The sequence below is a fragment of the Eubalaena glacialis genome, chromosome 10 (genome assembly GCF_028564815.1).
Source record: "Eubalaena glacialis isolate mEubGla1 chromosome 10, mEubGla1.1.hap2.+ XY, whole genome shotgun sequence".
NCBI classification, from domain to species: Eukaryota; Metazoa; Chordata; class Mammalia; order Artiodactyla; family Balaenidae; genus Eubalaena; species Eubalaena glacialis.
In genome coordinates, this window is record NC_083725.1 from 107,517,710 (window position 1) to 107,545,643 (window position 27,934).

Sequence of the window (27,934 nt, forward strand, 5' to 3'; positions counted from 1 at the left end):
ACATATAAGAAGAACCGGGAGGATGTAAAGCCTGGAGCTGCAGCAGCAATCCTGTGACAACAAGCAATGTTTGCTGACTCACTAAGGGTGAGAGAGCAGAAAGATGACCAGAACATGTGTTCTGATGGTGTTGCTGAGATGCTGAACTGGAAAACTCTAGCAACTTCTTATTAGGTGAATCAGTAAGTCCACTTATTATTTTAGCCACTTTTAGTTGTATGCTCAGTTACGTGCAGCTAAAAGTATAGGAACTGATGCAATTATAATGCCCGTATTACAGATGAGGAAATCAGTTCAGAGAAATTCAATAGGCAAGACGAGTAAACACACACAGACTAGAACACACAGACTAGAATGTACTGCTTTTCTTTGACAAGTGTTGTTTAAGTATCACTGTGTGTGAAGCACTAGGTATACACGGGATTTTAAGGATGAAAGGAACACAGTACTGAGGGACTCACAATCTGGAAGGGAGATAAGCATACAAACAAATAATTAGTGAAATGTGATAAAAGCAACAGAGCAATGAACTATCAATTCACAAGAGGACACATTTAACAATGCCAAGAGACTTTAGGGTGGGTATATCCAGGAGATAACAAACTTTTATTCTTTAGTGATTTAAAATTTCAAAAGACAACTTCCTGTGACTCTATAATTATTTTTTAAAGTTTTTAAAAAACAGTTCCAAAGAAACAGATATAACCTCATAAACATTATGTTGAACAAAATAAGCCAGACATTAAATAGCACACCCTATTTGATTTCATATAGGCAAAATTAACCTAGGCTGTTAGAAGTCACAATAGTGGTTTCTCTGGTGGAGGGCAGTAGTGAGTTGAAGAAAGCACGTAACAGTTTCTGTGGTGATGGTAATGTTCTGATACTGATACGGGTGCTGGTTACCTGGGTGTTTCAGTTTGTAAAAATATATTTGAGCCGTATGTCCATATATATAAATATATATATGTGTAGTTTTTTGTATTTATACTATACTTCAATATTTTAAAAACAAATTTAAAAAGAATATACAAAGTTAAAAGTGCCAGCTTCCTCGGTCACCTCTTTTGAATCCCACTTCTTAGAGGTAATCACTGTTAACAGCTCCACGTAAATAATTCTAGATAGTCTAGAGTTTTCCCATGTATTTCCAAGTATAAATGACCATGAATGCATATATACAAACATGGTTTTTAAATATTTTGTATTTTAAATAATGAATCATATTGTACATCTGTTTTATAATTTGCTTTTTTCACCTTCCATTCATCTTTCTTTCAGTTAAGCACCTCATAATATGCATATACAGCTCTTATGTATTACTTGCTAATTGCACCCTGATTTATTTGTAGTTGTTTTCAATTTTTGTGTGGCTATTTCTGAACTATAATGCCCTAAAAATTAGCTTACTGGGTCAAAGGGTAGAAGGTAACTCCAGGTTTGCTCTAAGCAAAGAATATGGGAAAGAACATCCCAGGTCAAAGAAACAATGGAGCATAACCAAGAAAATTAAGTATGTGGAAGTCTGGAGGAAAAGGTATGTATGAGTTCGGTGAAGAGGCAGGCATGGACAAGATAATGAGGGGTTTTCTGAGCCATCATAAGGAGTTTGGACTTTTCCCTACAGTACAAGGGAAGGTGAGCTACTGACTGAAGGATCTCAAGCAGGAAAGCAACATACAAGGGTTTTACTTTAGATCATCCTGAAAATAGCGGAAAGGTTGAATCGTAAGAGATAGTAACTGGATGCAAGGCAATGCCATGGAAAGGGAGTAGGAGGGTATGGGTAATGCTGAGGAGCCTGAATAAACAGGACTTTTTAATTATGGATGAGAGACCAAGGGAGAGTGAGAAAGAAGTCCATGATCACTTCCAGGTTTCTGCCTGGCCACTGGATGAATGGGGTATCACTAACCACAAAGGGAAAGAAGGAGAAGTAGAATTTGAAGAGGGATGGATATAGGATTCTGTTTGGAGAATATAGAGCTTTGGGACATCCAGTAGGCAGAAGCTGAAAATGCACATCTGTCTGGACCTCAGGTAAGAGAGGAGAAGAGGAATAAAGATTTGGAGGTCAGTGGCATTCAGTGGTGGTTTAAGGCAGGATATCACCTACAGGGGAAAAATAGAGCAAGATGAAAAGGAAGACAAGGATAAAATACCTACAGAATATTAGTTTTTAAAGGGTAGGCTGAGGAACAACTGCCTGAGAAGGAAACTGAGTAGGTGCATTCAAAGAGGTAAAAGGAGAACCAGGAAAGGAAGGTTCTTGGTTTTCTGAAGAAGAAAGTGGTCATTAATATGAAATGCTACAGTTAGTTCAAGTGAGATGAAGTGTGAAAAACTTCCTTTAGATTTGGCAATTATGTTACTGGAAGTTTCCGTGAGCTCAACAGAGTAGAATGAAGATGGAAACTGATTGCAGTGGGGCTGATACAGGACTAAAAAAAAAAAACAAATGTAATATCAAATAGAGCCTGAGTTGAATAATATTTAATAATTTAATAAGTTTAATAATGAAGGGATGGAGGGTAGAGAGAGATAGGACAATGGCAGAAAGAAATTAAGAAACAAAGGAAGGAATTTTGTTGCTGTTTAAAAGAATAGCAGGGATGTAAGCATGTTTTATAAGATCAGGAAAAGAAACCTAAAGAGGTACTGCAGAAAGAGGTAAGTGATGTAGCAACGATGCAGAGGACACTGTTTCTAGATATATTACGTTTCCAGATTGCTGGACCCAGGCTCATTTACTAGTTTATGCTACTTCACTTCATAAAAGTTTTCCTTTCCTGGAACTATGATAAAGCTGCTCTGAACTGGAACAGAGGTAATAACGTTATTGAATGTTCTTAAAGCATTAAGTAGGAAACAATATTGAGAATATTTTTTCCCAAAAAAAGGGGGAATTTAACTATTTGAATGGAAATCTCCTTTTAATGGTAAAATGTCTTAGTATGGACTTTCAATATACTGGGCCACCTTACTAGACTACTAGCTTCTTGAAAGCATAATGAATTAATACATTCAAAAATGCTTGCCTACATATCTACCATGCTAGGCTTTGGGGATACAAACATGATCAAGACACACTCCCTGTCCTCGAGGGAGCTTACAAACATATAATTACATTACCACTCAATAAGTACAAATAAGAGAGGTAGGCATAAACACCATGAGTACACAGAAGACGGATCTCTAACTCTGCCTGGAGTGTGGACAAAAGTCAAGGGAAGCTTTAGAGGATCTTTGCTTAAACTGGGTCTTTAAAGGATAAGCAGGAATTTACCAGGCAAAGAGGAAAGAGAATTTCAGCTGTAGAGAGCAGCATGCACAAGCGCATGAAGTCTTTAGAGAGTCCAGTGAATAAAGGTGACATCAGGGAACTTATGGGGTATGTATGGCAGGAAAGGATGCAAGAGAAGTGATCAAGAATGAGTTGCCAAAGGTGTCAGGGTTAATGAGCTTGCACATCTTTTAGGTGATGACCAGTCACAGGGAAGTAACACTGTAAGGTTTTCATTCCCAGCATCTCCCATGGGCCTAGGACCATGCCTTTCACCACAGAAAACTTTCAACAAATGGATATGGAATAAGCAGATGAGTCAGAATCTTAGAATGATAAAGAAATTTGAAAAGAACACAGATCCCAGGGAGAAGGGAATAAATTAGAAGGAACTGATTATTTAAAAGCACAAATTAATTTACTGACACAGTGGAAAGGTAGAGTCAGAATTATACTGGCTAAGGCCCTGTTAAGCATTTGTTGTGTACACCACCTACCACCCAAGAATTAGATTAACGTTTTCCAAAGAGTCAAAGTGAAGAGTCCCTAAACACAGGGCTACAAACTTGGGCTTTGACTAGATTTTCATAGCTTGAAGCAATTGCTCTCTGTTAAGTAAGAGATGAGTAAAGAGGAAATAAATACAGTAGATACTAGTAGCCCAGTGTCAAGACATGCAACACCTGATGATGAGGATTGAAACTTTCAAACGGAATTTTTTAAGTCATTGCACTTACCAGCACCAAAAATAAATGATTAGGATGACCTGAGAAGAAGATTACTCTAACCTACTAGAGTAGGTTACCTACAGCTAGCAGACTGCTGCACTTGGTACAAGTCACCCACTTAACTTGATTTCCTCCACCATATTCAGGTAAAATGTCCTACAGTAACATGGCACAATATTATTAAAATATGAGTACCTTCATCAAGCTTTTCTATCTTAAAGAGATAATCAAATCTTTGACCAGCAGATTACAACTACCGGCCATAGAGACAACTGCACTCTGAGAATAAAGGTTAAAAAGACCCAGGAGATAATGCAGCACTGGGAACCACAGTCACATCAAAGGCATACAACCTTTCAATCTTCAGAACCTTTATGTTCCTGCCTTGTATTTCTGAGCCCTTCATTCGTCTCATCTTGGTTTAATGTAAGACAACAGGATTTCACCAGGAGGAATTTGAAATAATACATTTCCTGTATTTGATGCAAGGGAGAAGGAACCTATGTACACAAGAGTCAGTAAACTCAACAAGCATTTGGACCAATGGTTTCACATAAATAGTGTGCAGGAGGGATGAACTAGGTTAAATCCTAGGAACTCCTAAACTTCAGATAAAGATGAGGTCAGATTCCCATTACAACTCAAGGAACTCTAAGAAAATAACAATTCTAAATTCTAATGTGACATGTCAATCACACTAGTTTGGTTACGAATGAGAGAGGGTAACTTTCTATGGTTACTGGTATCAGAGGCTGGAGACAGTCATGTATCAGGTTACCAATATGAAACTACAAGAACTAATTTACTTACATGACTCCAAGGCAATGGAGCTTAAAGGCAATGTAATTATTGTGCCTAATGTCCTATTCCAAAAAATATGTGATAAAGGTCCACAGAGTAATTTAAGAATATAATTTACTAAATAAAACTGAACAAATAGTACAGTGATCTGGATTCTAGTCGTGAATCTGATACAATTAATTATCTAATCGTGGCTAAGTCACAAATAGTCCATGTCCCAGTTTATGTATTACAATGATGTACTCATGACTGAGTTAAATGTGAAATGTTCTAAGCTCCTTAAAAAAGTAGTACTTTACTTATAAGACGAAGGTATTACATATGAGATGAAGTTAACCACCATGACCAAAGCTAACAATTTCCATTTAAATAGAACTTACCTCCAAAAATATTCAGTGCACTCGATACATGTTCATTAACTCTTAAAAGGCATTATTCAAACATTTCATAACTAAGGAAATGGACGTATTAAATTACTTAATAACTCAAAATCTATCAACAAGTCTGTGACAGAGTAAGGAACAGAATCAAACTCTCAGTGTCCCCCCGCCCCACACCCAGTCCACTGTTCAAGTCACCTACTTAGCTTAAATTATGTTGTTCTATGTATCAGAAACATAATTATTTATGGCAGGAACAGAAACTTCTCTCCCAAAGGCTTCAGAAGCCATTTTACTAAAATATGTTCAAATTTTAAATGAGAATGGTTCCATGAACGGCAACTATTTATTAAACCCAGAAAAGTATTTCATCTTGTATTAGGTTGAACAATCTGTAAGGAATAGAGACTATGATTTTTAAACACAGAGTCAGAAAAGCAAACCAGGAGCAAAGACCAAAGACTATGACGGGGTCTACCTCTCTCAAAAGGATTAAGAAAAATAGAGGAAAGGGTGACAGAAAAACAAAACCCCAAATCAAAAGGTAATTCTATGGAATACTATGGAATATTTGTACCATGGACAAATGGCATGAAAAATATACCTTCAGGTAAGCATCAGATACATATAAATCCATCTTCCAAATTAGCAAAGTGCTTCCCCACCAGTCCCCCCCCGCCCCCCCGCCAAGGTATCTCTTGGGGAAGACTTGTTACTCTCATATATGCTGTTAATCTGATACAGCCTTTTTTGGAGACTATTTAGAAATAAGTAATAAAAGGTTTTTTTTTAAATATTGTAAAAGTTTTTTTATACACTTTGACCAAGAATGGTAGATGGATTATTGCTTTCAACTCTTCATATTCTCTCTGTCATAAAATTATACATTCACACCCTTTGTCATGTAATTTTGCAAGGCCTGGCCACGTGGTTTGTTTTGGCTAATGAGACTTGATGCCAGCAGAGGCTTAAAACATGTTCTGGTAGTTTGGCTTATTTCTTAAACTCTGGTGATAAACCATGATATGACTATGCCCCAGGTAGCTGCTGCTCCTTCATGATAGGCCTCAGAAAAACACATTTAGAGGAGATCTAACCCAACCTACAGCCTGAGGCAGGCCAACCAACCCACAAACTGAAGTAGATGTGCCTGGCCAAGCCCAGCCTAGATGAGGAGTATCTAGACCCAGTGTGAAAATAAACCCTTAGTGTTGTAACTCAATAAAACACTGGTTTGTTATGCAGAACTATTATGGCAATAGCTGACCAATACACCCAATAATCTCACACCTGAGAATGTATCCTGGGGCAATTAGAACAGATTCACATATTTAGGGTGAATTTACCATAGCAACATTTATAAACAACAAAAAACTGAAAACATTCTATCATCAAACAATAGAGTGAATAGTTAAATAAGTTATGATCTAGCCAGACTATTAAATATTTAAAGCTATTAAAAATTATGTTCTTGGGACTTCCCTGGTGGTCCAGGGGGTTAAGACTCCACGCTCCCAATGCAGGGGGCCCGGGTGCGATCCCTGGTCGGGGAACTAGATCCCGCATGCATGCCACAACTAACAGTTCGCATGCCGCAACTAAGAGCCTGCATACTGCAACTAAAAGATCCCACATGCCGCAACGAAGATCCCGCGTGCCGCAACTAAGACCCAGTGCAGCAAAAATAAATTAATTACTTAAATTAAATAAAATTGAAGAAAAAAAAAGAATTACGTTCTTAAAGAACACACAAAAATGTATGATAATGTTCATAATATTTAAGTTTAAAAAGTACAAAAAGCAAAATGCACTGTTTAAAAAATATCTACAAGTAGAGAAAAAGATCACGTAGATAAAATAATTCTTTTAAGAAGTACAAATGATTTTCTGTGCTAAATATTATTTTATGCTAAATACTATACTTGGAATAAAGAAGTAAATAAGTATGTTCCCTGACTTCTTGAAACTAACAGTCTAGTGAGGAAGACAGATATTAAAAAATAATAATCATATATATGTAATTACAAATTGTGATAAAATATTGTGGTAGAAATTGCTAATTATCCCCAGTATTTATTTCCCCCTTCTTGCTCAGTACTAGAGTCACTGAATTTTATCGGCCCATGGCCACCTGGAATGGACTATACTTCCCAGCCTTCCCTGCTCCTACTTGGGGCCATGCGACCAAGTTCTGACCAATGGGATCTAATTGGAAGTGAGGCATGCAACTTCCAGTAAACATCCTTAAAAATAAAGGGCTTGCTTTCCCCCTTCTTACCAGATGGAGCAGCTATTTTGGACTATGATGTGGAAGCTTCATGCTGAGAATGGCAGAGCAATAGAATAGGAGGAGCCTGGGTTCCCTGGCACTGTGGAACCACTGTCACCAGCCTTATTACACCTACAGAGCTTTCACATGAGACAGATAAAATTCTACCTTGTTTAAGTCATTTTCATTTTGGGTTTTCAGTCATCCACAGCTGAACCTAATCCTAAATGGCACAGCTATGGAGGAAAGATGAAGGGTTCAATGAGAGATTATAATAGAAACTGTTGGTTTTGACAGGAGGAAGGGGTTTCAGGGATAGGTCCTCTGAGGAAGTAACTTTTAAGCTGCAACCTACCTGATGCCTGGCCAGGAGAGCACCAGGTGAAGGAAGGTGGGGTGGCAAACCCCTCAAGGCGGGGGAAATCAAAGATGAAACTACTATGGCTTAAGCCTGAATCTCAGTAGGAATAAGCAACAAACTGGGATGTTAAGATTGCTTCTACAATGAATGAATTAGAATGAAAGCAGAGCACTAAAGCAACTAAGTGCATTGGCTCCAATATTAAAATATCCATTATGACAAGCAAAAGACCACATATACATGTCAAAAATGAGAGGGGAGGGGTGCAGAATGAGAACACATGCTATTAAAGAAATTAATAGTTGCTTCCACACTTCAGTACTACTAGTGTTTAAAATAGTTGGATTCTCTGATTAGAGTGGTTCATAAACCATAAGGAGAATGTCATTAGATTTTTAAATGCTAATCCTCCCTGGAAAAGACAAGACTTTGGTGTTAAAATTTTTTTTTTTAAATAATTGTTTCTTGTCTATTTCTGATTATAAAAAGGAAATGTATTTATTGTGGAGAATGTAGCAAATATACATAAGAATATAAAGAAAAAATAAACTACCTGTAAATCATCACTTCGCAACATTTTATACTGACGCTGTTTTTATACACTTATATACCTACACACATATATACACACAACACACAAAAATGGGATTGTAATGCATATGAAGTTGCATGTGCTTTTTCATTTATTTTACCATAAGTGCATTCCTATGTCATTAAAACATTTTTGAAACCATGATTTTTAATGGCTATATAACATATAATTTATTTAGCTTAATCAAGTCTGGGTTAAAACTGTCAACCACAAGGACTTCCCTGGTGGTCCAGTAGCTAAGACTCCATGCTCCCAATGCAGGGGGCCCGGGTTCGAGCCCTGGTCAGGGAACTAGATCCCACTAGCCGCAACTAAAGATCCTGCATGCCGCAACTAGGACCCGACGCAGCCAAATAAATAAATAAATATATATATTTTTAACATTTAGAAAAAAACCTGTCAACCACAAATTAAAGCCCTGTGGGTCAAGAAGATGACTTCAAAAACCGCCATGGGGAGCTTCTGTTCAGAAATCTCAAATTACAGGTTGAAAGCACTGGAACTATCTAACAAGAATTCATTGAAATTCACTGAGTTTTAGCCATGAAGGATGCTTAATAAAGACTATATTTTCCGAAATGGAGTGCACCATTTTGTAATTAGTCTTGAGGAAGAAACAGAATAAGTATCAAAGACTGAAGTAGCAATAACAAATAAGAACTAGTAAGTGCCTACTGTTAGAATTAGTGACTATCTGCAATGTTTTATTTTTTAATAAAGCATAATACGAGAACATATGCTTTTATTATTTCTATAATTAAGTTTTCAAGTGGATTTGGAAAAATGATTATAGAAAAATGCATATAGAAAAAGAACGGAAACAAATATGACAAAGGGTTAATAGCTGTTAATTCTTGAATATGACATTCTTTGAACTTTTCTGTATTTAAATTTTTTCTCACAACCAAAAACTTAATATTAAATTATTAGTCATGCGAGTAAGGTAATTCAGATTTCAGTTATTAAAGTAGAAGGAAAATCAGTAAGTTTTGCCAGAGGCTAAGCAGATCTTTTGAGAAGGAAAAACAAAAAGCTGGGCATACAGCATTAGGAGTTTGTTCTAAAATAAAACTATTTTAAACAAAATATCAGTGTTTCATGTTGGAAATAGGTCTGAGGAAGGACCAGCTTTTGAATTTTATAGCTGTGCTTCCTTCAAGTACTATCCTACCTAAAAATGATACGTATTCTGTTCTATCAAAAAGGTTGTTTCAACAGTTAAGCAAATACTTTAAAAACTGCAAGACTGCATTTTAGTTTCTGACACTAGCTTTCTTTACTTTGTATACCTAACATTTTCCTGATGCTACACCCATTTTTTAAAATTCTAGGTTCTAAAATCCAAACTTAGTTCAGATGACAGAGTTTGCCACTTGATGAAACGTCTTACTAAACATAAATGGTTGCAATATTCTATTAAGTGAGGTCCCTAGCAGAAAAAAAATAAGAGAATAAAAAGTTACAGAAATAAACCAAATCTTTACATCAGTTCTCATAAAAATTTCAAATAAATGTACATTTTTTACAATTGCCCCCTTTTCTCCAAATGTAGCCTTAGGTTGTCTTAACTTTGTGACAACATCCCCTATCCCCTACTCCACTAATCAGTTCTCACCTTCTTTCCCTGCTAGAACACGTGAATTTTTCAGCAAAAGTGACTCATTCATTGGCATCTTGTCAAACTAACCCTGAAATTTTAAGGAGGCTCAGTGCTAACAGAATTCTAAAGCTAGAACATTTTCACTAACACATCATTTTGACTTTAGAGAAATGAATCACTTTCAGAGCCAAATACGTCTAACAAACTCTGTTTATATTTTTCCTTACAAATTGTTCTCCACCATGTTACCTCCTCCCAATTTTAGTTTGGCAATTCCATAATCTAAAATACCTCTTATTTCTGAAGAAGACAAGATGGGGGAATGCAGAAGCATTAGAATAGGAGAGGGGAGAAAAAAGCAATTGTTCACTAAGCTTGGAAAAAGATTCTATTCTGAAACATTAATGATTCGTTATCTATTCCACATAGTTCTCAAAATTTATTTCTCCCCTTAGTTAAATGAAAACACAGTACAATACATAATATAAACACAATCAGGAATCTCCAGGAATAAATTACTCTCATTGCTATTATTTCACTAAATAAAAGTTTAAAAAAAAAACCACAAAAATCAATAACTGAGAACTATGTAGCTAAAAATCTTCAATAAGATATCACTAGCATGAACTATCAATTGCAAATCACCTCATCATTTTGGTTCACACATTCATCTACTCCAAAACCACCCCTTTTAACCAAAGGGAGAGTGGTAGGGAAGGAACAAGAAAACAAATGCCTTGTCAGATTTCCACAGACGTTTACTTATAGCTCTATCAACTGTCACACTCCACCTGGTGGCAGGAGCTGCCTGAATTGGCGAAGTGGAGGTCATTATACAAGAAATTCCAAAGAACACTTTCCAGATGTCCCTGGGAAAAAAAGCAAGATGTTCTTTTTTTGTCCTATATAGAATATATCTAACAAGGCTCCACCAAAGTTTTTTCACTTAATAGTAGGTCAATATCTAACAAAGATTAACATAAAGGAATGACAATCATCAGAATGGGAGATCTACACTTAGAGCAATCTACTTACAACCACTCCACGTTAAGTTAAATGTCATCTCAAGCCTTTAAAACAGGTAACAAGGCACATCCAGCAACTATAAGATTCTGTATCACCTACTCCCACTAACTTTCTCTGCCCCTATCCTCTATGGGTAAACTATAGAGTTTAATTAACACAGTTAACAGCAGCCTGCCACCCTGCTTTTAGATATTTGCCAGTAACATATACCCATGGGATACTCTAGAGACTGATTTCAACCAAAAATAAAAATAGATAAACAGATCTCAAACAAAATTAAAACTGAGTCTGGCTGCCCACACTTATTTTCACACATGAGGAAAAATAGCAATTCTCCTAGAAGCCTCGAGCATACATATCTTTAGAACACAATGTTAAAAATATGCCCCCCCTCCTTTTTCCCCTACCTGTTTCTCACTCAAAGCTGTGATTTTGGCTTGAAGTTCATGAAGCTGTTTCTTTAAATCAGCATTCTGATTGGAAAGAAAAAATATCTGTGAGGAAGATATTTCATTTGTTAACAGAAGAGTAGCAAGATGACTTTATGCAAACTGTATTACAAACGATGAAGCAATCTTAAGCATTTAGCCAATCATATTTGTCATGCATTAAATTGTAGTCATATTACCACCACCTAGTGCATAGATCCTAAATGTAGGTTGCTAACACTAGAAAAGGGGTAAGCTCCTTTGCAATCGCAAGAAGTTTTATATTTCAGCATTTTGTACTGTAATACTACTCCTTTCTACTAAAATAGTTATTCTTCATAAGAAGTAACAGTTGACAGAAAACCTAAAGCTCTAATCAGTTGTAAGTATGAACACACTGCATGCTTAACGGCATTATCAGTAAAAAAAAGGTTTTTCTCTGCTTGCCCCTCTCCCTTATTTAGTAGAGTACATTTGTTATTTTAGCCTAGATTTGAAAAGCTGTCAGTGCTGCAACTGCCTTAAACACTACAACATTCAAATTAACATACTGACTACCAGGGCAACTTCTCAGTTCTAAAATGTTAGGAATCAGAAAAGAATACTATTTTAAATGAGATACACTGAGCATGCTTGTCTTTTACTCACATGAGAGAAAAATCCAAAATTAAAGTTTTCAAAAGCTTAATGTAACAGGATCACTAGCAGATTGAATAGCACCCCAATGAGAGACTACTTTTCCTTCGTCCTTTCACATGCAATTCTTTCAATTCATCCTGACTGGTCTTCTGACAGGGTCGGGGCATACATCCTCCCCTTCACATTTACTCCATGTGGTCTTTTTTATGACAGCATGTGATATAAGACCTCTCTAATGAGATCACCCACAAGACTGTCCAGCAACTTACTGCCCCCTCAGATTCTTCACATTAAGACTGCTCTGTTACATGACTGCCAGCTATATCAGAAATGCTGAAGTTTTCTAACAATATTTCAGTTGCTGATAACATAGGTTACCATATTAAATATAAAAGAATCTATTCATCTAAGGTCTACTGACTCTTGGTTGCCTAAACCTAATTTAAATTATAATATATATTAAAAAAATTAAAATGGAGAAGTTTCTCAAAGAAGTTGGACTGTCAAACAGGAGTTAAATGGATATCACTGCCAGCTCTCAGAATCAATGGTTTGTGTTAAAAACACAATAGTTAAGCCACTGGGGGCTAAATTTGTAGAAATGAATATTATTTCCCACTTCCAAAAATCAATCTGCCTCAGTACCATTCTTTAATCCAAGAAGCTATTTTACTTAACTTTACAATGAGGCATGTATGGTATGTTTAACAAGCTAAAAAAAAAAAATGTGTGTGTACATATACAAATATACATATACACACACACACCCCCCACCATCAATGGGTCTAGGTGTTCTGTGAACAGATTATGAGTAAACAAATGCAAGGGAGAAATCCTGAGAATGTCTGATAAATACTCTCCATACTTATGACCCACTGTCTAACTGCTGCAAAAGAGACACTGCCTGAACAATAAATATACTAATTAAAGACAAGATAAATTTTTAGGAAGATTTCTCTTCAGGGATAGAAAATAAAATGCCTAAGCCAAAAACCCCTATGAGACTTTAAAGAAAAGGTAACACCTGATGAATTACTATATAAGGTTCTTTAAAACCCTCTCTAAGGGCTCTTTCAAAAATGAAACTTTTAAAATGCTTTTAAAAAATTATTCTAAAATTCTATTCTGAACATAGTGAGATTAAGTATTTAAATGTTCTATACTATAAACTATGAGAAAATAAAAATGGTTCGGGGCCATATTCAATAATTCTGAGATTACAGAAAGCCTTGCAAACTCTGATTTTGAGTAAGTGGGCTTGTGGAAATGAAATTTAAGCTATATGAAGAGTATTAACTCTCAATTTTTCCCCAAAATATTCAAAGCAATTAACATAAAATAAAAGCAAAATAACAGTAACAAAGATGAAATAATAGCTATATTATAATAGAATGACTGGAGTTTTCTTAATTCTTATAACATGAAGACCAATGTACTAAAAAAAATTGCTGTTACAGATGAGACAGTTTCTGAAACCTAAGTATTGTCTGTATTTTAATATTTTACGGTCACTTTATTTTAAATTATTTTAATTTAAAAATTAAATGAACAAAAGTAGTATTTTACCTGTGGATCCTGTTTCATTTGCGCAACCAGTTTCTGATAATAAAAAGAGAAAAAGAGCCATCAGTCTTACATATAAACTCACTATGGCTAATCAGGCTCAGCCCCCAAAATCTAGAGTTTTAAGTTCACACAAAAAAATGAGCAATACCACAATCAGAACAGACCAAAAGCTTTTGTGATCTATATAAAAAGCTAATGAAACACTCCTCTTAATAATAAAAAAAAAATTCAAACTATCGCTTTATATTTGAAATGAAGAGCTTCCTGCCTTTAAACAAATCTGGAGATGGGCTGGGGGAGGGGAGCTTTTAAAAGGCAATTTAAATAAGCTGAATGCTCCAAAAGCCAAACATCCCTTTAAAAGGTTGTCATTGTCTAGAGTCCCAAGTAAGTCCTGGAAAGAAGGTGCTCCCATACAAAAACAGGCCTGTTTGTATACAGCAAACAGATTTGGCGAGTCTGTTGGTTTGGTTCACAGAAGGAGCCTAGTGTCAGATGTGACTCTGCCACTGTCCTCTCTGTGGGGGGAAGTGGGATGTACTCAGTGGAGCAGTGATGCTCAGTATTTGAGAGTAAGGAAGTGAAGGAACAGTAATGCAAAATTCTACCTACCTGGGTTCCTGTGGGAAGGAGAGTACTACCAGAATACTGAATGAGAAAGACCTTTACTAGCGAAAACATAAGTCCAAAAAATGAAAAACAAAGAAAAATGGATGTCAACTGACCTAACCCAACTTCCAAAAGCATCGCTGCCCAAAGGTAACAATAACCAGGGACAGAAGAATTTGAAGTATAAAGGAATATCAGAAGGCTGAGTCCTAAAAGTATCTAGGAATAAGCTGTTCTCCAAGTGAATTTTTCATATAACTGAAAAATCTGTCCCTCTCTTTGGGTGACAAGACACTTTTAAAGTTTTTAGTCGTAGGGACTTCCCTGGTAGTCCAGCGGTTAAGAATCCGCCTTCCAATGCAGGGGACATGGGTTCGATCCCTGGTCGGGGAACTAGGATCCCACAAGCTGCAGGGCAACTAAGCCTGCACACCGCACTATTGAACCCACGCACTCTGGAGCCCACACGCCACAACTAGAGAAGCCTGCATGCCGCGATGAAGAACCCACAGGCCACAACGAAGACCCAGCACAGTCATAAATAAATAAATAATAGTTTTTAGTCGTAAAATAAAACCTTTTTAAAATATATTATATACTTACCTGCCTTATTAAATAGAAAAAAAGCAGCATTTAATGACACTTAGAGGCATGATTACCTCAATATACTATTCTGCAAACAATACAAAAAGGTCCTTACAATAAAGGCCCCAAACTGCTGTGTTCTAAAGAGTTCTTGTGCCTGCATTTGAGTTTTTCAGTCTACTCCTTAATGCCAAGCAGTCAGCTAGCAAATCTTGCTACTATTACTATGCCTCCCTCTAAGAGCCCCTGAACCCGAATTCCAATTTGCTACTTCTGAGCTGCTTTGTGATACACTCAGTGAAGTAATTCTAAGATGAGTGAATAGCCTAAGAAATCCCCCTTGAGTAAAATGTATAATCTTGTGTGACTTCTAACATTTATTCTAGCTTGTCAAAAACCTTACTTCAGGTGCTAAGGTATACATTCTGGATAGCTGAGATTGCCAACCATGTGACCTCCAAATACGCAAGGTATATGTTACTATACTCTACTTCATATATGACAGTGGTAACTCTTCTATATCCTGGTCTAATCTACAAAATAGTAATAACACACATTCCAAGAACTCAATGAAATAGAAACATAAGGTTTTATACATATACATTTTTACTAATGCAGCCTAAAGGCTAGCCACATTCTTCAATGAAAAAAGTCCTTCATTTTCCTTTCTGCTTTTGTCACCAGAGAGTGGAGTACTATACTAAAGTTGCCTTTTTAAAGCTGAAAAAGGTTTTCCTCCACGACACTGAAATTTAAAAACTGATAACCAAAGTAAGTCTCTACCTCTAGAGGAAATAAATAAGCCAACTTTTCTACCTATAATCAAGCAAGCTGCATTTCAGACCATTAGAGGCAGGACAGAACAAGCTGGGCAACTTAACTAGACCATCCAAATCCCTAGTGACTTCAAGGTGACGTTGTGTGTTATCAAAGTGAAGTTACTTTCTATTGTAAGAACGCAGCAATTTTTCATGAGAATATAGTTTAAGCCAAGGGCTGGCAAACTACAGCCCACAGGCACCCTGCCTTGTAAATAAGTTTTACTGGGACACAGTCACACCCATCCATTTATACACTGTCTATGGCTGCTCTGTGTGTACAGCAGCAGAGCAGAGTTGTTGTGACAGAGGCCATAAATGATGCCCATAGTATAAAATACTTTACCCTCTGGCCCTTTGCAAAAAGTCTGCTAACCTCTGCTTTATACTATTCTCTGTTCCATGTAGAGTAAAAATACTCCAAAAGTTAAAAAAATCTGCATAAGAATAATCAAAAAGGCAATTTCCCAAAAAAGATGAGATGCCCATCACAGGCCATTATTATGTAAACATTCATTCAATATCAACCACGTGTACGTCACTACTTTTTAAATCATCTCGGTCCATAAAGAACAAAAGTATACTTCTACCACAGCAATACCAGGTAGTTTCAGGACACACCTTCTATACAGTAAGCTCATTTTCAGCCCTAGTTTCCCTAAGTGGAAATGATGAAGGGGTGGCTTCTGCCCCAATATTTAGTCAAATGTACAATCTGACTTTGGCCTCAGCCTAATAGCCAGTGCTTACTTTGATGTCATTTCTGGCATCCCTGAACTTGTCATGATCAGTGATCATGTAGGTTACCATGTATCCAATCAGAATAACAGCATCAGATTTACAAGCAAGGCATGTCACTTGGATTTACTGTTAAAACTTTTTTTTTTTTTTTTTTTGGCCACACCGCGCAGCATGCAGGATCTTAGTTCCCTGACCAGGGATCAAACCCATGCCCCCTGCAGTGGAAACGTGGAGTCTTAGCCACTGGACCACCCGGGAAGTCCCTACTATTAATACTTAAACTTTTTTTAATAGGAAAGGATTCCAAATATAACTGGAGTGAAATATCTTACATACTTTATATGTTAAAATACTATCAACCAACACTGATAAACATAAATAAATGTTTATTACCATACAAACAAAATGCTATATAATAATTAAGGATGAATATAAAAGCTATTAATTTTATGCTAAAAAAATAGTTAAATATACAGGAAAATAATTAATGTGAATATTGAGAGTGATAACTTTAGGAAGAATATTATATCCCTTTTGAATCAATAAATGTAATTTTAAAATTTAAATTAGATTTTTAAACAATAAACATTAAATTTTTTCGTAATTATAATTTTTATAAAATTGGTATGTCCAAAAATCACATATGAGTAAAAACTTCAGTATACATGGTAGTCAATTTAAATATGCCTTGTTATTTAAAATATGCAAGTTAACACAGGGAACTATATTCAATATCCTATGATAAACCATAATGAAAGAGAATATGAAAAAGAATGTGTATATATATGCATAACTGAATCACTTTGATGTACAGCAGAAATTAACACAACACTGTAAATCAACTATACTTCAATAAAATAAATTTTGAAAAATAAATAAAACATGCAAGTTAAGTCACACGAACAAAGTCCCTCAGATGAACCAAAGAACAGAAAAAAAACAGAGGTTTTTTTTAACACCTTCGCTATATGGAAAAGAATATTTTTAGTTCTTTTGTCTGGAAGAGAAGTCAGGAATATTTTATTAAAGTTCTCAAAAATATTACCAATGAGTTTGTTGAGTAGTAATAAAAGGCAAATAACATGACTCTTGGACAAGTGACTGAAAAACGATTAAAAGCTCTACTAAAAATCAGAGATAGCCTGTTTACTAATTTAGCCATTACTAATAACATGATGTGGGAGAAGCCATGAATGAAACATACCTGGTGAACCTGAATTTCCACTTTAAGAGCCTCCTGTAGAGTCTGCAACTCCATCCTCTACCTTCTCCACTTCTTCTTATGTCTGCTAATTCTATAGTTTCTTCAGCCTCTGTTTAAAATAACAAACTCCTCTTCTTACTGCAGCTGTAGAGATCATAAAATGTTTTGGATCATTATGTTGGGTATAAAGGAAATATACGTTAGATAAAATAAATTACATTAGTCGAAATATTTCGTCAACTAAACACAGGGCAAAAAATTTCCCCAAACAGATTTCTTTCCAAAATGAGTAGTTTTTTCTGAATTGGTACCAAAACTTGCTGGGTTTTATTCTCTGAGCATTCCTCTAGAAAACACTTCAAATAAGTAAGAAATGAAAAAAAAATGTGTTTAATCTGGTCATGAAAACAGCTAAGCACTTACTAGGCGCTCAGCACCACGCTAGATACTACTTTCTGAGGATACAGAGCTGAACAAGACCTCTTCTGTCCTGGATGCGTTGGGAGTCTAGAGGGGGAGAGGACAACCATCCAGGACATGCTGTTCTTAGAAAGAGACACATAACAACATGATCATACATTTTTAACCATCACACAGAGTGAACTGGAGAGTTCAGGGTCTCTCGGAGGTTAAAGAAGGCCAGAGTACTCTCACAATCTGGATGGACTCTCACTCTATTTAAAAAATAAAGAAACTCAAAACAGGGGCAATTCTGGTATAATTTAAAGGTTTACATTTAACAAATTTATACTTAACACAAACACATTGCAATGTAACTCTGCTTTCCACAAAGTTATGACAGGGATGTTAAAAAATAATTCTATCGTGCACAACAAATGAGGTGGGTCTAGCAATAGAACAGACTTTTCCAGCTTTACAATGAACACCATCTTCTTTTCAAGCCTGCCGGTGCATCTCTTTGGCTGCACGTATAAATGCAGGTGGAGACAATGTCAAAAGTCTAGATTTGTGAATGTGAACCTTCTTATTCTGCTCTGCTCATCACTACTGCAATTTAAATTAACTCAATGGCTAATTTCTCTTTTCATTTTTTTTCTTTTTTCTTGAACGTGGCCTTAGACATGATTTTAGGTACTCTCCCTGAAGCAAAAGTTTACTTGAATAAATTTAAACTTTACTTCTTTCTCCTTTCTTCCTTGTACCTATAAAACTTGTAGTTAGAGCAGCTTTTCAGCATTCTTACAAACTGAGGAAGGGAACAATCAGGAAGTTAGAAGAACTGCTACTCCTTATGCCAATTCAATGAGATTCATAATCTTTATACTTTCTAAAAATTATTTATCTATGGATAAAGTCCTAAGTTTTCTTAAAACTTCTTTAAAACCTGATTTAACAGAGTTATAGTGAAATCATTAACTTCAGGCTGTAACTGGGTGAATATTAATCTTCATTATATTTGTTTAATCTCACTAGGCTTAAAACATCATTGGCAATCTCTCCCCTAGGGCTTGTATACTATGTTATGTAATATCAATACTCTAACCTTTTTTTAAAAAATAATAAATTTCAAAAGTGTAAAATACCTTCAAACTTATATTTGTGGAGGCTAGAAAAGCCTCCACATTATTATTGTACAATGATATTGTCAACCAAAAATTTTCATAGACGTAGTATGTTTAGGGGAGATAATTTGGAAAGTGTGATTTTGATGAACAAACCCAGGCTTTTCAGATATTTATTACCTTAACAAAATCTTTGGAACTACATAAATATCAGAATCATTAAGTTACTGATTTAGACCAAGGCTTTTGTTGTCATGTAAGTTTATTCTATACACTAAAGCAATGTTAAAACTATACAGTCACTGTAATTTTAAATATTAAATTAATCTCCCTACTCAAATTCCTGACTTATGTATGCATTAGAGTTCTTCCTGAAAACAGTACTTAAATTAGTTTTAAGGCTATCAGAAAATGTGTCCAAAAATGATTCCTTATAATTTTTGTCAAATTAAGAATCACCTTGAAGGGTATTTTCAACAACAGAAAGGCCATATTTTATTTTACTGGTAGCAACATATAATATCAAAGCTGAACTCAACTCATAAACTCTGGAAACAAACAGCAGGTTAAAAACACGGAGAACTTAACAATACACACAACAAAGGGTTAACATAATTTGTACAGTTACAGAGTGCTTACAAATTAATTACAAATTAATTTTTTTAAATTATGAAAAAGCAACTCACAGAAGAAGAAATAAGAATGACCAACATGAAAAACATCTATCTTCAAGAGAGTCATAGAAACGTAAATTTAAGAAGACACATTTTTGTCAATCAAACTGACAAAGATTTGTAAAAACAGTAATACTCTGAGCTGTCTAGAGTTTAGGTCAGGTGGCACTTTCATAATTTGCTATTGGTTATCTCTGAGCAGTAGCACTCAGGGTTATTTACTTTCTTCTTTTCAGAGTATCAATATTTTCAAATTTTTCCATGGAAAATATGTACTTATTTTTAAATAACAAAAAATTAACTTAGAATTGCTAGATAAAACATCAGAAAATTTTCTACTGATGAAACAAAATGTTCAGGAAAAGAATAAGTAAAACCAGGGTTTAACCGGGAGGCTCTAAATGTCAAAGAGTGCCTCACAGGATAAGAAGCCTGCAACTCAAGTTATTGAGGAGGTGACAGCTTTTACATCCTTCATCAGATTGTTGTCTGCTTATTAGAGACACACAAAGGCACAAAATTTTATTTGGCAAGGACTCTAAATGCCAATTACTCATTTTATTTCAAGATAAAACTGAAGGGTTAAAAAAGGTAGTGACTTATTATAAAAAAACTTATGAAGGATTAGAAGATTCATTTGATATCTTTCTTCTTCATAAAAGTCTCTTTCTGAATAGCAATTTTAAGAGACTGGTTTCTGCCTAAAGGAACAAGTTGTATACATATATATTCATAGCCTACAAAAACAAGGCAAGCACATGTTGAATCCTTTTAAAAAATATTTGGGCGGCTTAGACAACTCATGCAGCCACCATGTGATGACCATTTGGAGGCAGTTTATAGCATTATAAAGAAGGTATTATTTGCTAAATTTATAAAAAGATGATTTAACATATTTCGACCAATTCTAGTAAGTTATAAATATCAGCTGCTGCAACATAAATATGAACAGACTCCTAAAACAGTTTATTGAGGTACAATGCCTTTCACCACCCATCAGCTCTAAATACTATCACCAGAGAAGACAAGTGCCTAACACAAAATACCAACGTTCATTATATTGAAAACTGTACACGTCAAACGACTGGGACACCTAATGACCTCCCAGCTTCAAATAACAAAAACCCAAAAACATAAATAAAAACTCCACAAACCTAACAAACAAAATAATCAAATCCCACTATAAAAAGGCAGATGTAATGTCTAGAGAGAACATTCACTGTCTCAAAAAAAACCAAAAAAAAACCTGATTCCACTTCCTCACTGTACAACCACTCTCAGCTTTAGGTTTGTTTGCTTATAAATCAGGAAAATGGAAACAGTATCACCTATTTCATAAAATTGCTATGAGGTTTAAATTAGGTGAAGTTATATGAAAAGCCCTTTGTAAACTGTAAAATTCTATGCTACTCTTTTTTTTTTTTTTTTTTTATAAATTTATTTATTTTATTTATTTATTTTTGGCTGCATTGGGTCTTTGTTGCTGCACGCAGGCTTTCTCTCGTTGCGGTGAGCGGGGGCTACTCTTCGTTGTGGTGCGCGGGCTTCTCATTGCAGTGGCTTCTCTTGTTGCAGACCACTGGCTCTAGGCACGCGGGCTTCAGTAGTTGTGGCACGTGGGCTCTAGAGCTCAGGCTCAGTAGTTGTGGCGCACGGGCTTAGTTGCTCCGCGGCATGTGGGATCTTCCCGTACCAGGGCTCGAACCCGTGTCCCCTGCACTGGCAGGCGGACTCTCAACCACTGCGCCACCAGGGAAGCCCTATGCTATTCTTAACATACTTAATTTAACTCTTATTCATACACAAACTTTTATATCAACTTCTCAACACAGCATATTGCTGGGAAGACTGTAGGCTTTCTTATTTTCAAATTCTCTAAGAAAGGGGCTTCTAACTATTTTATCTGGTTACAGTTCTGCTTGGAGATATGTGACCTCTAGGTCTTTCATTATGATTCTAATAATGTAGTAATGCTCTAACTCTGAATTTATTACCAAAAATCACTGCTCTGTTCCTGAATTGATATAAAGCTTTTTCCAATCAAAACAACTCACCAACCAAGTTTCTTTTTTTTTTAATTCTTCCTTCCTCCCTCCTTCCCTCCCTCCCTCCCTCTCTCTCTCTTTCTCTGCGTCCGGTCTTAGTTGCAGCATGCAGGATTTTCGTTGAGTCATGTGGGATCTTTCACTGCGGCGCGTGGGCTTCTCTCTAGTTGTGGTGCGCAGGCTCCAGAGCGCGTGGGCACTGTAGTTTTTGGTATGCAGGCTCTCTCATTGAGGCGCGCGAGCTCAGTAGTTGTGGCGCACGGCCTTAGTTGCCCCGCGGCATATGGGATCTTTAGTTTCCCAACCAGGGATCCAACCTGTGTCCCCTGCACTGGAAGGCGGATTCTTTACCACTGGACCACCAGGGAAGTCCCCAACCAAGTTTCTTTAACTAACAATAAGTCTGTAGTACATTGTACCCCCAGACTGAATTCCTTAAAAATGAACAGCTCAGTGTTCTCTATACCATATATCTACTTGGTGGTAAGACCCCACTTTTGATCTATACTCTCAAAATTGTGTTTAGAGTAGGTTTAATTAATTTTTTAAAATATGAAAAAGTAGAAAGCCTCGACAGATCTATGTATCCTTACTTGACAGATGCCTAATACTAAAACACCAGGTTTCAATTTGTACTAAATACTTATTGCTTACTATGTATCTAATGTGCTAGGAGATAAAATATATCTTTAACTTTTAACTAGTGCTAAAAATGATCACAAACGCCAAAAATAAAAACAATATTTTAATAGCTCTTATTGAAAACTAACATTTACTAACTTGAATCAATAAAAATGACATTAAAAAACAATGTAACATTTTTCTTATTTTCACGGTGATATTTCTTTGGTGACACTCCACAGAGCAACAGAAAACGCTGCTGCACAAAGAGCTTGATTTTAGAGGCCACCCTCTGAATCTGGCAAGATTACTATGCTCAAATCCTGGTATTACAGGTATTGACAAAAGTCACCTCAGCTGGTAAGACTGATGTTTCCTAACCACTAAAATAAATTCATATATATATACACACACACACACACACACACACACACAATTAGGTTTATGGTATCTGAATGTATGGATGTCTTTGAGTATAAAATACGTATCTTTCTTTTCTCTGGTTTTTTTGGGGGCAAGGGGCCCAGGTCCTCACTAAAGAAAAGGAACACCTATGCAGGTCATACCATTCCAACACAAGGGTGTGGTATTTTCGGTCGAGTCAGGGTTTCCCCACAGCACCCTCTCCTACACAGGTCTGCTGCAGTGTCCTGCCCCTCTCCCTACCACCAGTGTTCACTCTAACATACAGGTTCTACCTCAGCTTCCTGGGCCCAGGCCTGGTAGGCACACATACGCTCTTCTAGTTCTCGCCTTTCTTTACAGAAATCAAGCATCTGTACTAAAATCTTCCCAACCATACCCAACAACAAGAAAGATGAAGTATATTTTAAAACTCACAGAAATTCAAAATGAAGGAGCCTGAAGAGTAGTATAGGAGCATAGTGACAATGAGGTTGAGATTTTAGAAATGGTTGCCACATTTACCAGAATGCTATTTAATGATAAAAAATAGTCCAGACAAGCCTGGCCAGAATCATATATATATTGACTACACAAAGGATAACATAAGAGGGTGTGGTGGTCTTAGTATAACCAGTAAGTACTTAAGAGAAGTGGAAGTTATGGGAGAGAGATTTCAGATCAATGTAAGGAAGAGCTAAGGATTAGAGCTGTACAAAAAAGGAATGGGTTACCTTATGAGGTAGTGGGCTCCCTGTCAATAGAAGTATTCAAGAATGCTGCATATCATATCCCCCTCTTGGAGATTCACAATGCACATTAGCATATTAAAGGTTCTGAGAAGTCCTGCAGTAAAGAAACCTGTTTAACTTTGTTTAAAGCAGCATTTTCCAAATTATTTTGACCACAGAACATTTTCCCCACCCCCGCCCCAACCCAATAATATTTATTAATTTCTGTGGAACTAGAGTTCCTCGGAATACATTACAGAAAATATGAGCTACATTTTTTTTAAATGTCGTGTTCAGCATGTAACCAAATAACAATCTGCCAGGGACATAAGAGAAGACATTGCCACACCTGGTAAAAGGCTGAAAGAGAAGGTCCTTAACGTCCCTTCTTCTTTAAGAATCTATGATTCCATCGCATCTCAGAGTAAAGGGCTATAGGGTCTTGATTATTTATTTTAAGTGGTTCCATGAGAGAAAGGCAAGTAGAATAAGATGGTAGTAAAATGTAAGATTAACTGGTTCAAATGCCTCCCTTTCACGTTCAAAGCCCAATCCCCAAAAGGTTAAGAGATACCTCAAGGACCATAATTATGAAAAGAAGCTTTAACCAAATATCTACTCCACCCACTAAATTAATTACTATGAGAGAGAATTAAAACAAAAAAAAAAAGAGTAGCCTTGCATTAGGGGACTACCCTATTCCAGTTATCTTGTTTGAATTTAATTTTTTAATCATAATACATGCTCTGCAAATAAGATTAATATTTGTTTGGTCTTTAGACACCGGACTGCCCTGTGTAATCTGAATTAGACATTCAAAGAAATGATTAAGTGTGATGATTTATAAGCTGTTAAAGTAGACATTAAAGTTGATACTAGGAAAAAAATGTGTTTGCCTCTATGCCCCACACTGCTACATTTCTCTCTCTTTTTTTTTCCTCTTCAAGAATTATACAAAACACACACTGAAAATGCAATATCAGACATGAAGCCAACTCAACATTAAATTTAATAATATACATGCTTAAGAGTCCCAAATTTCAAAGTCAAGGTTCCCATAGTTACATTAACCTAGCCATTTTGCACATATACTAAGGCCATCAAATTTAACGCATATTAAGTAATACAAAACACAATGGGAACCTTAACATTTGAATTTCCTGATTTTTTAATTTTTAGCCCTAACCACTGCATTAAGGACATTTTTCGCAAAGGGGACCATTACATTTTAAGACGTTACTGAATGCAGGAACATGCAAGCCTAGCAGTATTATTAGAAACACAAATGCATTTGAGATACGGCTATGTGAAATTAGACAAAAATTCACTTTCACTCAGCACAAACAGCAAAGCCTCATTCTCATTTCTGGGAGAGAGCTTTTTTGCAAAAAAAAAAAAAAAAATTTCACTGAACATTTGAATTATCAACCAACTAGCATCAGGCACACTATGGCTGCCTGAAAAAAGTACTTACCAATTTTGGGGAAACTGGCTCTCCTTCAGCTCTCTTGCTCCCTACAACAGAAGAAGGGGAAAATGGAATTAGACTACAAACACAGATTTATGACATGTCATCAAAAGCTGTTTTTAACACCAACAACAAACACACACACACACACACAAAAATGTCCAAAGCTTTAAAACCAAAAGAAAAAAAAAAAAAAGAAAGAGATAGGTAGTTTTTACAGCAAGGAAAGAATTCAAGGGCAGTTAGATCTCTAATTTTCCAGTTTTTTCACTTTTCCACAGCTTTTTCAAGACAAGAAAAAGTAAGTAGTTGACGGTTTCCCTTTCCTAAGAGACACAGAAATGAAATGCACCTCATCTAAGTAACACAGAAATACAACCCTCATCCCCAACAAATGAACTTTCACTGTTTGCTGCTTTATGTTACAAATTAGGCTAACATCACTGGCCCTTAGTTTGGTCTACTTAAAGGCCTTTTTTTCAATTAATCTTGAAATGGATTTGTTTTATATAAGGCTTAAAATTCACAGCATTTTATATGTATAGTCATAATTTAACTTTTCATTCACAATCTTAAAGTCTCACCACCTGAAACTGTAAACCACATAACACAAAAGTGACTTTCCCTATGGCACATAGTTAATCAGTGATTGAGCCAGAAAGAAAATCAAGGTTTTGGGATCTCAATCCAATGTTCAGTGATGCTTTTATCAATTGTGTGTTGTTGTTTTTTTAAGATTAACTATACTCCATTAAGTTAATTTCAAGGTCAGAAAAGTCATGTCAGGCTATATTGTTTATTTATTTTTAACTCTTCCTTGCCCCAAACTTCTTTTTTAATTAAAAAAAAAAATTTAGGAAGCAAAAATTAAAACTTTTCCCTTAGTATTTCAGTATTAAATTATTTAAACTCCACATACCATGTTCCAAACCTGAATCATCCTTATGCTTTAAACATAGTACATTTGTTGACTTATGTTACTCCAATAGTGTAATGTAAATTCTCATTTCCTTAAGGGATATTTCAAAAAATCTTCATGTCATCCAAATTATAAATTTTTATTTAATCATGTACAGTCACACCAAACATACAGTAAAATAATTTTAAAGGGCCCCGATTCATGCAGTTAACATTCATTTCCAAAAGAAATTCAATTTGCTGTTTTATCCTGCCTTTCTTTTAGCAGCAGCACTTTTTAAATTTCTAAAGTCCATATAAATGGCAATTTTAATCACCAAGATTAGAATGACTCCCAACCAAAAGAAAAATGATGCAAAAATCTGTAGAATGATGTGGTTATTAAAAAGTGGGTTCTTGGGAATTCCCTGGTGGTCTAATGTTTAGGACTCCATGCTTCCACTGCAGGGGGCACAGGTTCGATCCCTGGTCGGGGAACTAAGATCCCACAAGCTGCACGGTGCAGCCGAAACAAACAAACAAAAAAACAAAAACATGAAGTAAATGCTCAGTAAATATTTGTTAAATGAATGAATTCACTGAGTGGACTCTTAACTCTCTGTTGCAGGCTTATTTTCCCTATTAGGCATTTCTTATTAGCTCTTTCATGCTGGGGATAATTATGCATCGATCTCCCACAGCATTATTTGTTAAATGAATGACTTTGGATAAAAACAGTTGATTAGGAAGTAAAATATTGTCATTTTAAAATATAATGAAAAGGAAAAGACAGATAAATTGGATCAAATTAAAATTAAGAACTTCTGTTCACCCAAAAAAAAATAAAAAACCCTTATGAGAATGAAAAAGCAATCCACAGAACTGGAGATTGTAACTGCAATACATATAACAACAATGGCTTATACCCAGAATATATAAAATATGTTGAAACTCAAAATGATCAGGATGGGGTTGGGATTTTAACTTTTACTCATATGGCATTTGAGAAAGTATAGTCAAATAAACTCTTCTGAAAATCATATTCAGTAAAAAGGGACAATGGATGCACCTTATCTCTGGGGCATTTTCTCCAAAAATAAACAGCAGAGTCAATCCCTAATTGACAAGGAATTTTACCATGATATCATGAAACTACTCATAAAACTGCTTGCAGGGACTGCAGAAATCACATTGGAAATCAAAGCCTGAGAGGTTAACTGACTTCCTGGAAGGTTACACAGCTAACTGGTACTAAAGCTGGAGAAAAGTCTACAGACCCTGAGATTCCTTTGACTGAACTGGCCTTTCCACTAGACCTCACTTCCTCTTAAACAGCTGTAGCAGTTACTCTCCTAAGAAATAAACTACAATAAATACTGACCAAATATTTTTGGGAAAATCTTCATATAAAGTTTTAAAGAAAAATCACATAAGTAAGCTATCTAGGGCAGGTTTTAAAACCTGAGATCCTTTATGCCTAAGGGATCCCCATGAATAGGCTTCAGAGGGGTTTGCCAACTCCATGATACTATATGCTAAATTTTGAATGTATGAGAATTCTGGGAAGAGGATCCACAACTTAAATAAGATTCGCAGAGGTTCAGATACCCAAAAAAGAGTAAATTATTTTTAGACTGGTGATTCTTAAACACTGTGCATCAGAACTACCAAAGTGTTCCTTCTAAAGACTGATTATTGACTACCGTTTGGATACTGATTAAAAAAAAAAAGAAAAGATTTTATTTCTGTAATTTAATAAAAATGAGTTAGAAGCAAAAAAGATTTACATATAAATTTGTACTTTTTATACTATCCATATGCAAAATAATAAGACTGAAATACAAGTTTGATTTCCTCATGTTAAGCTGATTCAAAGTCCACTTAATTTGTTTCTCACATTTCACACTAGTAGCTAAGGTAGTTCAAAATTTTTGCCTTATTTG

The 27,934-nt window shown here is 35.7% G+C and overlaps 1 protein-coding gene across 13 annotated transcripts in view; it reads right to left on the reverse strand.

Moving 5' to 3' along the window:
- The window catches only part of PHF21A (PHD finger protein 21A), a 189,344-nt gene that overhangs the window by 133,729 nt on the left and 27,681 nt on the right, over positions 1-27,934 (reverse strand). For 9 of the 13 annotated variants that reach the window (XM_061201655.1, XM_061201647.1, XM_061201654.1 and 6 more), the window contains 4 exons: positions 25,101-25,141; positions 17,631-17,774; positions 13,674-13,706; positions 11,448-11,534 (listed from right to left, as the gene is read on the reverse strand). In XM_061201655.1, coding sequence (XP_061057638.1) covers positions 11,448-11,534; positions 13,674-13,706; positions 17,631-17,684 — 174 coding nt within the window. In that variant the 5' untranslated portion in view covers positions 17,685-17,774; positions 25,101-25,141. Of the gene's footprint in view, positions 1-11,447; positions 11,535-13,673; positions 13,707-17,630; positions 17,775-23,629; positions 23,742-25,100; positions 25,142-27,934 lie in introns of all 13 variants that reach the window. The other 4 variants (XM_061201657.1, XM_061201658.1, XM_061201656.1 and 1 more) reach the window with 2 other exon arrangements.